Raw genomic sequence first — 16,089 nt, 5'->3', positions numbered from 1 at the left:
TTTGACAAGACAGCAGTGAAAAATCTTTTGTATGTCTGCCATAAATGCCACATTATCTCTGTGACGTCTGGGCCAGACAGTAGGACATCATTTAATGAGACACCTTCACATCTGGTGCTTGAGTCAAATACTACTCTTATCTGACTTGGTTTTTTAAAATGATAAACATTGAAAATGGCTAAGTACCAACACTCCTTGGAGTCTTGAAGTGGGAGGGCCATTTCTGCATGACTACTCTGGAATATCTTCTCCATAAAAGCAAAGAAATATTCTCTCGTCTCTGGTGTCCTTTGAAGTTTATGTTTGAGGGAGAGAAATTGACCGTAGACAACATCTCTGTTGTTGAGTAAGTGTCGTCTCTGGGGTCTGAATGATAGAGGTGTCACCCAACTTTTTTACAAATTTTTTTCTCCATGATGTCCAAGAACAGTTTGTTCAATGTTCGACGAACACACCCGCCGTTCGACGAGCCAAACTCGAACACTAGGGTGGTGGCTCATCTCTACTACTGGGGTGCCAGTGTCCATCTTCTTTTTGCTATGGTCCACCATTTGCGATGACACCTGTGAGGTTGGTCCAGGGTGTAAGGCTGTATTGTGATCTATGTTACCACATTTTGTGCATTTTACATTGGCTTCACAGACCCTGGGAAATGTGATGTTGTAGCACAGCATTTGAAGCAAATGTTGTTTTCTTTGAGGAAGAGACTTCTCCCTGAAGGCTCTGCATTTTAGCAGAGGATATGGTATCTGATGTAGGAGACACTGCTTGTTGAAATCCATAGATTTGTTGTCTTCTTGAAAGGACTTCTCTTCTTGAGATGCAGCCAAAAAAGCTGCAATGTGCCGACAGAAAAAATGAAATCTCAGACTTTGCTGGGGAAGGAAATGCATGCAGTTTTGTGGGGGCCGCTGGTCTCGGTCCGGCGCCTCCTCTCTTCTGTCCATCACCATTCTCCTACTCAACGTCATGTTAATGAAGCATCATACATTATCCACACAGAGGCCTCCATTGCACTCCTGTGCAAGTACACGTTGATCTTCCCTGCAGAGGGCAAATAAAAGTATTATAATGTGCATGCAGAGGCGAACTTTGAGTTTTTCTTGCCCTTGCACATTAAAGTACTTTGCTCTGCCCTCAGTATGGCAGATCAAAGTGCACATGCGCACAGGAGAGCCATCAAGCTGGGAAGGAGGATGGAGAGTGGAAGAAGATAGGAGGCATCAGATTTGTGAGCATTCATGGACCCAACCTCCTCATAGGTGAGTATAAGAAAGCTGTTTTCTACATTATACAGCAAGGCCTGTGCACTTATATACGGATTTCTAGAATGCTGTATATAAGAGCTTACCGGTGGTGGCAACAGTTTCTAAGGGAAGATCCTGGTAACAGATTTTCTTTAAGTATACTTATACATTTTCTTTTTAACATTCTTTATTGATCGGTTTATTAAGAATAGCATTTTAGACCCCAGGGAGCACTGAAATAAAATGAAATTTCAACTGCTGGGCGCCACAGCTAGAAAAGTATGCAAGCCACAGTCTGGTGTGCAATACTGTTGTAATTTGAACCAATTTTTTAAAGGTGTGCTTTGAAATGCACCATCCTGCTTGTACTCCACCCACCTTTCAAAATATATGCATTGCTGGCAAAAACTGGTATAAAATGTTAAGCCATAACATTTTTACACAACTTTGAGTTGAAAAAATATTATGCACCATTTCAAGTAGTTTTTCAGTATATCAGAATTCTGTCAATATCTAATGGCTTAATCTCAAGCCTGCGTGAAGTAGATGCGCAGTTTGTAACAAATTTGAATTCACCAAGTTGTGCTTATTTTCTTTGGAAATTTAATTTACAGTAAAGTTACTATTTGAGATTTGAATATCCCATTTTGTTTTGAAGTTTCTCTCTAGGCCCAGGAGGAAAAAAAAATTAGAATTTGAAAAACAAACAAAATCTTATAGTCACGTCACCACTCAAATATCTGGCTGCCCTGCTACTCACTGTAGAGCCACCGCTTCTTTTCCTTGTTGCGGGCTACAACTCTCAGCCAGTTAACTTTAGGCCGGTACTTCTAGCAACGACCAGGTCTCAGACGTCACTGCTCATTGCACCCTATGTCATCATGGATGAGCAGTGCACTGAGACCTCTGGGGTCTGGTTTTGGCCGAAAATTTTTTCTGATTAGTGAAAGTTTCCAAGAAGAAGCAGCTTTAGGAAGCGGTGGGAAGTGAGCAATGGAGAAGCCAGACAGGTGAGCGGTGAGAATAAGGTGTATATGTTTTGAAAATGTTGCCAGCCATCTTCAGTCCAGCAAAATGACAGCCAGTTGGATAGCCTGTTTTTGAATCCATCCATAACTAATTTACAAAAATCCATTTAACCCCTTAACGACCCATGACATACTGGATACGTCATGGATCGTGTGCCGTTAATCCCCGCCCCCTGCTGTGGGCAGGCGGCGGCGATCCGCGCACAGATCAGCTGTTTTCAACAGCTGACATGTGTGCCTGCTAGCCGCGGGTGGAATCGCTTCCACCCGCGGCCATTAACCCCTTACATATCGCTGCCAAAATCAGGCAGCGATATGTATATGCGCGCCGCCATGACAGTCACTTACCCCGCCCCCACCGGAAGTCACGTGATATGATCACGTGACTTTCGGTGGTTGCCATGGTAACACAGGGTCATGTGATGACGCCTGTAGCTAACATGACTCACTTCCTCTCAATGCTGGAATACAGCCGGCATTGAAAGTAAAGCACCAAATCTGCAGTTCTCAGCTCTGTAGCTGAGATCTGCAGATAGTGCAGAGCGATCGGATTGCTGATCGCTATAGCCCCCTAGGGGGACTAGTAGAATAAAAAAAAAGTAAAAAAAAAAAGTTTTAAAAAATAAAAAAACCTAAAAGTTCAAATCACCCCCCTTTCACCCCATTGAAAATTAAAAGGTTAAAAAAAATAAAAAATATACACATATTTGGTATCACCGCGTTCAGAAATGCCCGATCTATCAAAATATGAAATCAATTAATCTGATCAGTAAATGGCGTAGCAGCAAAAAAATTCCAAACGCCAAAATTACATTTTTTGGTTGCCGCAAATTTTGCGCAAAATGCAATAACAAGTGATCAAAATGTAGCATCTGCGCAAAAATGGTACCGTTAAAAAAGGTCCGGTTGAGACGCAAAAAATAAGCTGTCACTGAGCCTCAGATCCCGAAAAATGAGAACGCTATGGGTTTTGGAAAATGGCACAAAACGTGCGCCACTTTTTTTGGACAAGCTTGTGAATTTTTTTAACCCCTTAGACACAAGTAAACCTATACATGTTTGGTGTCTACAAACTCGCACTGACCTGAGGCATCACATAGATACATCAGTTTTAGTGAACACAGTGAATAAAATATCCCAAAAACTATTGTACGATCACACTTTTTTTGCAATTTTTCCGCACTTGGAATTTTTTCCAGTACACTATATGGTAAAACTTATGGTTTCATTTAAAATTACAACACGTCCCACAAAAAACAAGCCCTCATATGGCAAGATTGATGGAAAAATAAAAAAGTTACGGCTCTCGGAAGAAGGGGAGGAAAAAACAAAAACGCAAAAATGGAAAGTGCCCGGGGGCTGAAGGGGTTAAAAAATGTGAATTTTTCATAAATGTAAGTAGAATTTAATTCTACTTGAATACATTTTCTTAATTGTATAGTTTGGTACTTTTTTTTATTGCTTTAAATGATTAATTGGGCCCATCGAATTTTACGTATAGTTGACATTTACTGCATTTTGTTCCATGTTTTTCAGCCTTACTATTTGATAGAGGAGCCATCACTGGACAAAAAACATTTGTTACAAGTGGGAAAGAGCTAACCTACAATGAGTCAAAAGCACTATGTCTGAAAGCTGGGGGCCAGATAGCTACACCAAGAAATGCTGAGGAGAATAATGCTGTTTTAGAAATTACACAATATTACAACAGGCTTCCATATCTTGGAATTACTGACATTGAAACAGAAGGCACTTTTCGGTACCCAGATGGAAAATCAATTACTTATACAAATTGGAAGGCTGGAGAACCAAATCAACAAGGGGATGAAGACTGTGTTGAAATGCGACTAAATGGGAAATGGAATGACATCCAGTGTCAGGATAAGAGACTACATATTTGTGAATTTTAATTTCAACATGAATGTTGGAATAATAGATCATGACCAATGATTCCTTTTGCTTAATTCGGTAAACTCTTTAGGTGCCTAATAAATGTAATTAGAAATGTATACTTGACAGTATTGTGTGTATCAATACAAATATAACTATGTATGCCTAAATATAGAACACTCTACTCCTGATTGTGAAAGTCCTGAAAATCAGCTACCTTGAATCCTTAAACTACTGGAAGTGCTACTTTAAGTGGCTTATGAATTTATTTTTTTCCTACTCATCTTGGTAATACTTGTGTATATGTTGCATTGTGTTCATAACTTACAAAATCACTTATCGTAACACTTGTATCATGTGGTCTAACCTTTTTACCATGAGAAAAATAGAGATGAGGTCAGCTCACTGTTAAAATAGCACCTGGATGTGATCACAGTCCTCGCATGGGCCCTGGTGTGAGTTGGAAGACCATCAACAAAAAAGAATCACCAGTGATATAAAAACAGGAAGTAATATATCAAATATTACATTTATTAGTAAAATAAAAATGATACAACGAGAAATATGTACCACAGACAAGTAGGCTGAAACCTATGCGTTTCAGTTACAAACTTTAGTCATGGGTACATTGTATATGGAAAAGCATGATCTTGAAGTATCTTGCATCATTAGCATCACATGTGTTTTCGCAACTAATTATATACCACTTCCTGTTACCTGAAACACCAGTTATGTGCAAGATCTAGAAACATGGACAAGAGTAAAAGTAGCACAAAGTCTTGATGGAATGCAAACAGATGTATTGTAGAATGAGATCCTGTGTCATATTCAGACAATCTAGTATTCTGGTTTGTAATTTAATCATCCAAAAGGATTCTGTATTTTCCTCCTAGAATCCACCAAACTTATCGTCTTATTAACCTTTTTCTATACTCTGAAAGTTTAAGGCATGAATATAACCATTGGGTGTTTTAAAAAAATGTTTAGATATGGCCAAGATATTAAATGTCATAGAATTTGTTGCATCTGACATGTGACTCCTAGTCCTTTTTAGAGGATCCACAGCACACCCTACATATGGATTCTTACATAAAGTACATTTTATTAAATATATTACTGGTAGTAATGCAATTAATAAAATGTTTAATACAAAAAGTCTGTCTTGTTTTGTTTGAGTGGATTTATCACTCCTGATAACTTGTTCACACAAAACACATTCTGTATGCCCACATTTAAAAAAATAAATAAAAAAATCTTTTACCAAAAAACAAATGTTTGTTTGTTTTGTTTAACCATCTGAAAGGTAACTGTTGTAAGCATGGGTGCCTTTCTGGCCACAAATCTGGTATTATTCTTAATTATACTGCAAAGTTTTGTATCTTGATTTAATATGGGTAAATATTTTTTTAATAATATTAGTGCATGTGGCCTATTTTGGGTGGAGAATTTGATATGTGAATAATTATTGTTCTTTTTTGTTTGTGGGTATTTTTTGCTACCAAGAAGATAATTCCTGTTATTTTAAATTATGGATTGTGCTTTATGAAGACTTCACTTAAGGTTCCATCTGCCCTTTTGGACCACAAGCCATATAGGGAGGGGGTCACAGACTGCAGATTCTTGGTAGGAGATGGCGGTTTTTCTCCCTCTTCAGAAATTCCTAGCTTCTTTTCAAGGGATTTAGGGTGCAGGGTTAATGTGGAAGTGCCGATTGTGTTGTTTATGCAGGGGTATATGGGCTGGTTACTACCCCAACTTATTGGGAGTTTTACATGCTTGGGATTTCCCCTTTTCTTCACCCCCCCATTTTTTGCTCTTAAGCAGGTAGGGGTATTATCCTATACTATAAAATGTCTGCTGGTGCTCCCATAAATCTTTTTACCGGTGCTTGCTGTCTTGAGCTTGCAGAGTGTCACAGCAGCAGCATGGCTGACAAAAAACTACTAGCAGCGCTGACAGCAGGTATACAGAGTGAAAGTCAGGGATTCCTGCAGTGTCTGTTGCAGGAGTTTGGTGTGACTCCAGATAGCTCTCGAGGTGTGTGGGTGGCGTTTCCACCAACCACAAGAACTGAGCACCAGTCCTTCAATGCTTGCGACGATGCAATCTTGTTGCCGCCACTGTAAAGCAAGCTGCACAGGCAATGCCTGTAGTCTCTGGTGAGATTTTAGGTTTTCAGAGTCTAGCCACGCCCCTACTGCTCCTGTGCCATTTTACAACCCAGCAGTGCAGTCCTTGGTAAGCAATGCTGATTAGAGATGAGCAAACGTGTTTGATTAACATTCACCATTCTCTACTTCAGTAAAAACCATTGCCAGTTCAGCTCTGGCTCGGAAATCAAATTATTCTTCCCAAAAGTCGGCAATGTTCAATTTTATTCTATAGCTGTTTGCAGCTTTTCTAATACTTTACTATTACTTTGGCTACCATAGTGGTGCTCTTTGATGAGCGGGAGATGTGTTTGATGATGGAGGGGGTGGGTTGAGGTCAGAGGAGTGTCAGACTTTTTTGTTTATCCTTAACCCTATGTATGGATTTTTCGGCAGCCAATCTGGAGCAGAAAGCATGCACAACGTTCAGACACAAGGTGTTGTGTCATTGGCTGTATAAGTCACATGTCCTTCTGCATATAAAATGTGGACAAGCGGAATCTGCGCCATTTTGTTATTGCTAAAGCTTAGAAAGGTGCTGCTGCTTGCCAGTTAACTTAGCTAGGAGTTTAATCATAGGTAGTTGAGATAGTTGGGACGGAGGGCAATAGTGTAGAATAGGAAAGTGCTGTGTAGGGAACGTTGTGTACCACAAAATATATTTCATCATCTAGTGATAGCTAATTGTGTGCTCCAGCTCCAAATTGCTATTTCTGCATCTAAATAGGGCCACACCTGTGATCCAGCTCCAAATTGCAATTTCTGCATCTAAACCGAAGCTTAGATATACAGTATTGGTATCTCTTCTGAATCCTCCTGTTTCCTCCTCTTCTTCAGGGACCACCACCTCCTCCTGCAGACTATTTAAACTGTGCTCCCGCATGTAGATGGCGGGAATAGTCATGCTGATGATGGTATCATCAGTGCTAGCCATCTTAGTAACCATTTGGAAACTGTGCAGAATGGTGCAGAGGTCCTTCATGAGTGCCCACTCCACAAGCGTGATTTGACCCACACCCAGACTGTATTGGCCCAGGCTATATGTAATTACATACTTCACCAGGGCTCGTCGCTGTTGTCACAGTCATTGTAACATGTACAGAGTGGAATTCCACAGTGTCTGTGTGATGCCCTGGCCTATCAGGTCGTCACAAGGGTGCCATGCAACCTGCCCTTCTGCATGGTACCCGCTCCTCCTTGGTTACGGGTCCTGTTCATTTGGTGTTGCTACCAACAGGTGTACATAAATCCTGATTAACACTCTGCATCACACCCACCAAGTACCCGTTGGGCAGCCTGAGGGGAATAGGGCCATCCAGATGGGGGGATGGATGAGGGAGGGCAGAGATGTCAGTAGTTGAGTTGAGTAGAGTTGAGCAGTGAGACAGCCGTGACAGTCCAGGTCACGCTGTGGAGCTGGGCTCCTGTACCCGTCACAGGTGCCAGACGTAGGCCTGGCCAGAAAGAGCTGGAATCCCAGTCGCAGGGGGTAGTGACAGGGGGTACGGTGCTGCTACAGAGAGCAGGCCGGCGGCCTAGTGCTACAACCGGGCAGGGGCCAGGGCACGACGAGGTACACGGACCCTAGGGTGGGAAGTAGCTTCACGCAGCCCAGTAATTCCCCCGACGGGAACGGAGTCTTCAGGAACTGTTCCCCACTCGCTCCAGAATTGGGGTACTAGCACAACGAGAGGGATAGGACTTCCCAAAATCGTCCAGAAAATCCCAAGCGTGAACCCTGAGAGCAGGCTCTCCTTGCTAGCTACACAGGTGAGTGGGAACCGAGTAGTCGAAAGGGATCCACCAAGTTACACACAGTGCCAAGGGACAAGGCTTCAGACCAACTAGCAACACCAAAGCGGCAAGGACCCAGCGTGCTCAACCAAGAAACACAGAGCATTCAAGAGTTTGGTTTACCCGGTGTCAGCGTCAGTAACTTTGGAGTGTGTGAGTACCCGATATCCCTTCACCCCAACGGAGTGACTACAATGGCCATCAGCTTACGGAATCCATCTGTATCCAAGAGGTGGAATAGCAGCATTTGTGCATCAACTAAGTGCATCTCTAAGTGTACTTTAATGAATTAGAGCAGAATTAAAACATAACAGCACTGAAGATTATTGAATCCAGTCACTGTAAACAATGTTGGTGTTTTGTTCCACTATCATTACTATAGTTCTTCAATTCCTAATATTCCCCCTTAATTCCTATACCTTGCAATGAACTGGTCATCAATCCTTTCATCCTCCCCATAAATCTCACCTCCTCCTCAGATATGTTGCTCAGCATAAAATCTAAAAATGAAAAAGGCTTCAGCTTACCTTAGGCAACTGTGCTCCAGGACTTGAAAAAATGCTCGTGGTCCTCCAGACAGGCTACACTGGTACAAGGCTGAAAATGATTGAGAAAAGTGGACCCAGCACTGAGAATCCATAAATTAAAATTCAAAAAGCTTAATTGGACATTTAAAATCTTCAAAGGATCCATAAGGTGAGAGGACATGCATAAGAACACCTTATGAGTTTTGGACGTGAAATAAAAAACAGTCCTTAATCATAGGTGAGTATGCATGAAAATGACACATGTTAAATATCTTAAGACAGGCCTCTGGAGAAAGCAGGGAAACACCCATTTCTTGCTAGGAGGGAGCAGAGCATTACAGATGTGGAAGACCATTATTCAATCAAGCAAACTAAGAGGAAAAAAAAGGGGAGGGGAGAAGGGAGATGGAGGGGGGAATACAAATATAGGTATCACAGAAATTATAATATATATCGCAAATCCAAACGATAATTTAGACCATATGGCTGCCGAGCATCCAATCTCATAATCCACTTCGCCTCCACATAAAGTAGTAGCTGGAATAGCTTTTTTTTTGGAGGAATGGAATAAGATCCTTACAGTATGTTCACTCCAGTTAAAGGGAACCAATCATCAGGATTTTCGTGTATAAGCTGCAGCCAGTGCAGTACTGGCACTATCAGGCACAGTGTGTACATACCATCAGGGGGCAGCTCGGGTGTTTAGGCAGTGAAATTCATCTTTATAAAGTTTGAAATTTCGTGCACTTTTTGATTGACGTGTGCACCTCTCTGTTAATGTCCGGGCGGGTTATGCAGGAGTTCCCCGCCCCCCCACCAGCCTGTTCCTCCCTCTCTCCTGATGTCCGGGCGGGTTATGCACGTGTTCCCCGCCCCCCGCGCCGCCTGTTCCTCCCTCCCTCCCTCTGGCTGTATGTAAATATCTAATCTTCAGAAACATGGCGCCGGAGTGGGCCTCTGCGCATAGCGCTTATCTCCGGCGCCATGTTTCTGAAGCCCCCGCATTACACAACTTGCTGTCTGAGAGGGCGGCGCATGCGCCCTCGTTTCTTCACAGCACGTTGTGACCGCGGGAGCGCGTGCGATTAGAACAGGACAGAACAGCTGACCGGAGGACGCGATCAGCTGTAGCTACGATGGCGTGCCGCGTCAGGACACCGGGCCAGGACAGCAGCCGCGAAGGACAACGGGACGCCACAGGAAAATGCCACCAGCAGGATTCATCTCACTGTCCTGCAGGTATGTTTGAAGGAGGAGGAGGAAGAGGATGATAATGATGATGGAGTAGGATAATGAGGAGGAGGATAATAATGATGATGGAGGATGATGATGATGGAGGAGGATAATGATGGAGGAGGAGGATAATGAGAAGGATAATGATGATGGAGGATAATGATGATGAGGAGGATAATGATGATGGAGGAGGATAATGATGATGGAGGATAGTGATGGAGGAGGAGGATAATGATGGAGGAGGATGATAATGAGGATAATGATGATGAGGAGGATAATGATGATGGAGGAGGATAATGATGATGGAGGAGGATAATGATGATGGAGGATAGTGATGGAGGAGGAGGATAATGATGGAGGAGGAGGATAATGAGGATAATGATGATGGAGGATAATGATGATGGAGGAGGAGGATAATGATGGAGGAGGAGGATAATGATGATGGAGGAGGATAATGATAATGATGATGGAGGAGGAGGAGGATATTGATGATGGAGGATAGTGATGGAGGAGGAGGATAATGATGGAGGAGGATAATGATGATGGAGGATAATGATGATGGAGGATAGTGATGGAGGAGGAGGATAATGATGGAGGAGGATAATGATGGAGGATAATGATGATGGAGGGGTATAATGATGGAGGAGGAGGAAAATGAGAAGGAAAATGATGATGGAGGATAATGATGATGAGGAGGAAAATGATGATGGAGGAGGATAATGATGATGGAGGATAGTGATGGAGGAGGAGGATAATGATGGAGGAGGATGATAATGAGGATAATGATGATGGAGGATAATGATGATGGAGGAGGAGGATAATGATGATGGAGGAGGAGGATAATGATGATGGAGGAGGATAATGATAATGATGATGGAGGAGGAGGAGGATAATGATGATGGAGGATAGTGATGGAGGAGGAGGATAATGATGGAGGAGGATAATGATGATGGAGGATAATGATGGAGGATAGTGATGGAGGAGGAGGATAATGATGGAGGAGGATAATGATGGAGGATAATGATGATGGAGGAGGAGGAGGATAATGATGGAGAAGGAGGATAATGTGGATAATGAGGAGGATAATGATGATGGAGGAGGATTATGAGAAGGAGGAGGATAATGATGATGGAGGATGATGATGATGATGGAGAAGGAGGATAATGAGGAGGAGGATAATGATGATGGAGGAGAAGTAGGAGGTGGAGTATTCATAGAGCTTACCTATCCCTGCTGCCTGCCGCGTCCTCGCCACCTATGCTGCTGCTACTTGCGGTTGTATAATGAATTTTTCATCGATATGTATGTTGGAAGGTGGCTTGTGCAACCATTCAAAAAAAAAAAGTAAAGTAAGATCTTTAGGCTATGTGCGCACTAGAAAAGTGATTTTTCTCAAGAAAATTTCTTGAGAAACTTCTGGTAGTTGAAGATTACCACACCTGCGGTAAAAAACCTCACCCAAACCGCGGGAAAAACGCATGCGTTTTTAACCCCAGTTTTTCCGAAGGTTGGTCCCTCTGGTTTTTTTATGCTGAACTGAAATAAATATAGATAATCGATAAGACAGATAATGGATAGAGGGAAATATGAATAGATAGATAATAGATGAGAAAGACCTATATAATGTCCCACCCCCCTGCATATTCTAAGCTGGCACCCTTTAGTGACTTTCATGTGGCACTAAAGGGTGCCTAGCCTTGTATTTAGACAAAAATAAATATTTAAAAAAAAAAAACGACGTGAGGTCCCCTCATCTTTTGTAGCCAGCTAGGGTAAAGCAGACGGCTGCAGACCACAGCTGGCAGCTTCACCTTGGATGGTAATCCAAAACAGAGGGCACCCCACACTGTTATTTTACATTAAATAAATAATTTAAAACAAAAAACGTGAGGTCCCCCCAAATTGGATCACCAGCCAAGGTAAAGCAGACAGCTGGGGCCTGATATTCTCAGACTAGGGAGGTCCACTGTTATTGGACACTCCCCAGCCTAAAAATACCAGGCTGCAGTCGCCACAGAATTGGCGCATCCATTAGACATGCCAATACTGGCGCTTCGCCCCAACTCATCCCGTTGCCCTGGTGCGGTGGCAAACGCGGTAATATATGGGGTTGATGCCAGATGTGTAATGTCACCTGGCATCAGGCCCTGGGGTTGGTGATGTCACGCGTCTATCAGATACCAGACATCACCAACCCAGTCAGTAAGAAATAAAAAATAGACAACAAAAAAAGTTTTATTTGAAACATTCCCTCTTTCACCAATTTATTTACAAGAACAATCAATTCCAGGTCCAGCGTAATCCAATAAGGGGGTCCCACGGCGATCCATACCATAGTCACTGTCCCAGTCTATGAAAAACAGAATGTTCCACCTTGGCTGGGAGAGTAATGCAGTGACCTGAGCGAACATCAATAGCCCAGGTCACTGCAGGGGATGCCGAGCGCTGCTGTCAGGATAGATGAGACTATTACCTGCAGTGATGATCTCCTGCACTACTGATGTCAGCGCTGTCACTGCCTTATATGCCCCGCGCGTTCTCAGCAGTATCGCGAGAGCCCTTGACGTCACCGCTAGTGACAGTCTCGGGCCGCGGGCATAGACGGCAGTGACAGCGGTGACGTCAGGAGGCAGGAGATAGTTACCGCAGGTAATGACCTCATCTCACCTCCTGACAGCAGCGCTCGGCATCCCCACGGCTGCGCGCACTGCTGTGTGTTAGTGTCTGCCTGTGCTGAAGGGTTACAAGCTGCTGACACTGCGTGCAGCCGCAGGGCCGGAGCAGGACACAGACTGCATGGGCACCTGGAGGTCACACGGAAGCGTTTGTGCGGCGTCCAGGGAGTGTGACATTGTGTTTACTCTGCTCCGCTTCCTCTTCCTGACATAATGATATTACTTCCTGCAAAACCGCAGGCAGCGATGAGCATTACCTCAGGTAAACCGCGGCTATACCGAGGGTATACCGCACAGCATTTGCTACCTGCAGTATACCCCCGGAATCTTGCGATTACATTACAGTGAATGGAGTGAAATACCGGGGGTATACCGCAGGTACCTGCCGAAAAGAAGTGACATGCACATTTTCTCAAAGTTTCTCCAGAAAATCTTCAGACAGAATTTTCTTGAGAAAAAAACGCAGATTGCGTACAGGTATTTTTTTTCTCCATAGGTATTGCTGGGAAATGTCTGCAGAAAGATTTCAAACATTTCTCAAGAAATTTCTTCAGCAAAACCGCAGGTAAAAACGCCTAGTGCGCACAGGGCCTTATTTGCATGTCACATACGGATATGTAGACATATTTAATTTTTTAACATTTAATTGCCGGGTCACATGATCCAATATGAACAATTAAAAACATATGTCTTCTAGAGTCACACATTTTATATATATGTACCGTACTTTATTAGTTTTAAATTGATTTTGTCTTTATCTTTTTAGATCTATGCTCCATTTTTTTCTGTTTCCAGATATCATCAACAATCTTTAGGTATCGCTAGCAACATTTTTCCATAATCTGGTAAGTACAAACGGACGACATGTTATGTATAAAGATTTCATGTACATTTTACAACCACATGTACAATAACATCGCAAAAATCTATTTTGTTTTATAGGCTTTTGTCCATATTCTTAGAAAATCAACATGCCTTGCTGCATTGTTAATCAGTGTTTCAACACAAGTGGACGCACGGGACCAAAAAAAGATATAAAGTTACACAAATTTCCCAATGATATTGACAGAATCATTGCATGGTTGAATCAAACCGGAGAACAGTTCATTGACATTCAGGCATTTGCAAGTACAATTCTGTCTAGCGGGAAAAACGGTAAATATGCCATATGTTCAGAACACTTTACTCCTGACAGTTATGATTACCGCGGTTCAATAAAATTTTTGAAGAAAAATGCCATACCAACCTTATTTCCCACGGTCATTAAGGGAGAAAAAATTGTTGAAGAAAGTTCACATAAAGATAAAAACAGGGGCCGGAAGAGATTCTTTACTCAGTTGTGTAGCCAAGGGTCGATTACTGCAGTAGCACAAGAAGAAGAAGTATCCAATCCCAGATTTAGAAACTGCAGCACTCAAACAGACAGCACCTTGCTAAATTCCAAAGTTATGTTTGAGCCTGTTGTCGATTTTTCAGCAAACCATCTATCAGCTTTACAATGCCCTCCAAGTACTTCGACACCCATTGCAAAAAAGGACCTGTTACTTTCAGGATCATTACTGGAATTGTCATCTCCCTTGAAGAAAAAAACAATGAGAACCGTACTCTTTGAAAATGATGGAGCAGAATGTTTGGAAAATCTAAATATTTTATCTCCAGTCTCTGGAGTACCAAACACAGTCCCTGGAAGTCAGAATACTTCTTTTGAAGAATCAATGGAACCTATACCATTACAAGATCCTGACTACGTACCACATCTCACTAGTTTGGAGGAATCAGACCTTTGTATCAGTGAATCTCTTCTCCCAGATTCGTACCATGTTCCACCTGTGACAGTGAGAAATGTAACTGAGGAACAGGTTGTTGAAGATAGGAAATTGTTGGTTTTTGAATCCTGCCTAGACAATCTAATTAGGAAGGTTAAATGTCAACATGATCCTATGTGTAAATCAACAGTTTCTTCATTTAAAAAGTATATGAAGGGTCATTTTGTAAAATTATTGGCAGATGCTTCCAGGGTCATAAATTTACCATTTTTGAAAGCCAGCCAAAAATAGGAAAGTTAGCTACTGGAAATGTGTTAATTGCTGCTTCAATCTTGTTTAGTGGCCTAAATTTTCAAAAAGTAAAAGAGTTTTTCAATCTGCTTGGATTTGTTTCCATTTCTGAAGTCACATACTATCGGTACCAGAGTATGTTTCTGTTTCCTGCAATTGATCATGCTTGGACAAAAGAAAAGGAAGAATTTAAACAAAAAAAAATACAACATCCACTGTGTGTATCTGGTGATGGGCAATGTGATAGCCCCGGTCACAATGCCAAATATTGCATTTATACAATTATGGATATTATCACCGATAAAATAATGGACTTTGAGGTAGTGCAACGCAGTCAATGTTCTTCCTCTGTCGCTATGGAGAAATTTGGATTTCAAAAAGTATTAGATCGACTAATTTCATCAGGATACAAAATAAAAATTTTTGCCCCTGACAGACATGTTGGCATAAGGAAAAAGATGCGTGAAGACTTCCCACAGATCAATCACCAATTTGACATCTGGCATTATGCCAAATCATTAAAGAAAAAACTCACTACTGCAAGCCATGGAAGTCTATGCAAAGGCATTATACCCTGGATTGAGAAGATTGTGTTACACTTCTGGTGGTGTGTAACTACGTGTGAACAAAAAGAACAAATTTTTCGAGAAAAATGGCTTTCACTTCTCCATCACATTACTAATCAGCATGAGTGGGATGGTGAAGTATACCGTAAATGTGGACATGTTCCCATAGAAATGGGAGATGAAGAGATATTTTGGCTTATCAATGGTACACCACCATTTAATAACATTGAGCGGATTGTCAGTAATGACAAAATGTTGAAAGACATCCCGCATTTGGTTCTAAACTGCCATACTGGGCAATTAGAAAATTTCCACAGCATGGCCCTTAAATATAGAACAAAAAGGATCCATTTTGGAATTGATGCCATGGAAGCTCGCACGAAATTAGCAGCCTTGACACATAACAAAAATGTAGGACGAGAGCAGGCGGTGGTGAGATTTGAAAGAAAAAACACTGAAAGCAAAGGAACAAAAAGAACAAAACTTGTAGCTCCAAAGTCACAGGGGCGATGGGTGATAAAAAAGTGTATGAAAAGGTGGATGTTTACTTTCTCCATGAAATCTGCGTTACTGTTTTGAAAATTTGTAAGGGTCAGAAGATTTCGGAGTGGACCTCAAGAGCACCATCCCTACCTCGAAACCTGTCAAATAGGGAACGTCCCATTAAAGAGGACATCAAGAGACAAAAAATCAGCCGCTTTACATCAAGTGGAAACCTTAACGTTTAATTCTTGCAAGAAAAAAAATGTTTGTTACTCAATGTAAATGAGTTGGGTGGGCTTAATTTTTACAGATTTGATCCGGATTTTTTTTAGTTTGTTTACTCTACATATATAAGTATTTGATCAATAAAAAAAAAGTTTCTCAATATTTTGTTCTATATCCTTTATTAACAATGACAGAGTTCAAACGTTTTCTGTAA

The 16,089-nt window shown here is 41.8% G+C and overlaps 2 protein-coding genes across 2 annotated transcripts in view; both read left to right on the top strand.

Annotated features, from left to right (window-relative positions):
• The window catches only part of LOC142309852 (mannose-binding protein A-like), a 115,432-nt gene extending 111,247 nt beyond the window's left edge, over positions 1-4,185 (top strand). The window contains exon 6 of the mRNA XM_075347308.1: positions 3,812-4,185. Coding sequence (XP_075203423.1) covers positions 3,812-4,185 — 374 coding nt within the window. The remainder of the gene's footprint in view (positions 1-3,811) is intronic.
• A 9,306-nt stretch (positions 4,186-13,491) lies between these two features.
• On the top strand, positions 13,492-15,746 carry LOC142312701 (uncharacterized). The gene is given in 2 exon segments (XM_075351688.1): positions 13,492-14,548; positions 14,551-15,746. Coding segments are annotated over 2 exon segments (2,229 nt in total). The 5' UTR covers positions 13,492-13,515.
• The last annotated feature ends 343 nt before the right edge of the window (positions 15,747-16,089 follow it).

This window comes from Anomaloglossus baeobatrachus, chromosome 5 (assembly GCF_048569485.1).
Source record: "Anomaloglossus baeobatrachus isolate aAnoBae1 chromosome 5, aAnoBae1.hap1, whole genome shotgun sequence".
Lineage (NCBI taxonomy): Eukaryota > Metazoa > Chordata > Amphibia > Anura > Aromobatidae > Anomaloglossus > Anomaloglossus baeobatrachus.
Note: the sequence above shows the minus strand (reverse complement) of the source record. Positions and strands in the feature narration are given on the sequence as shown.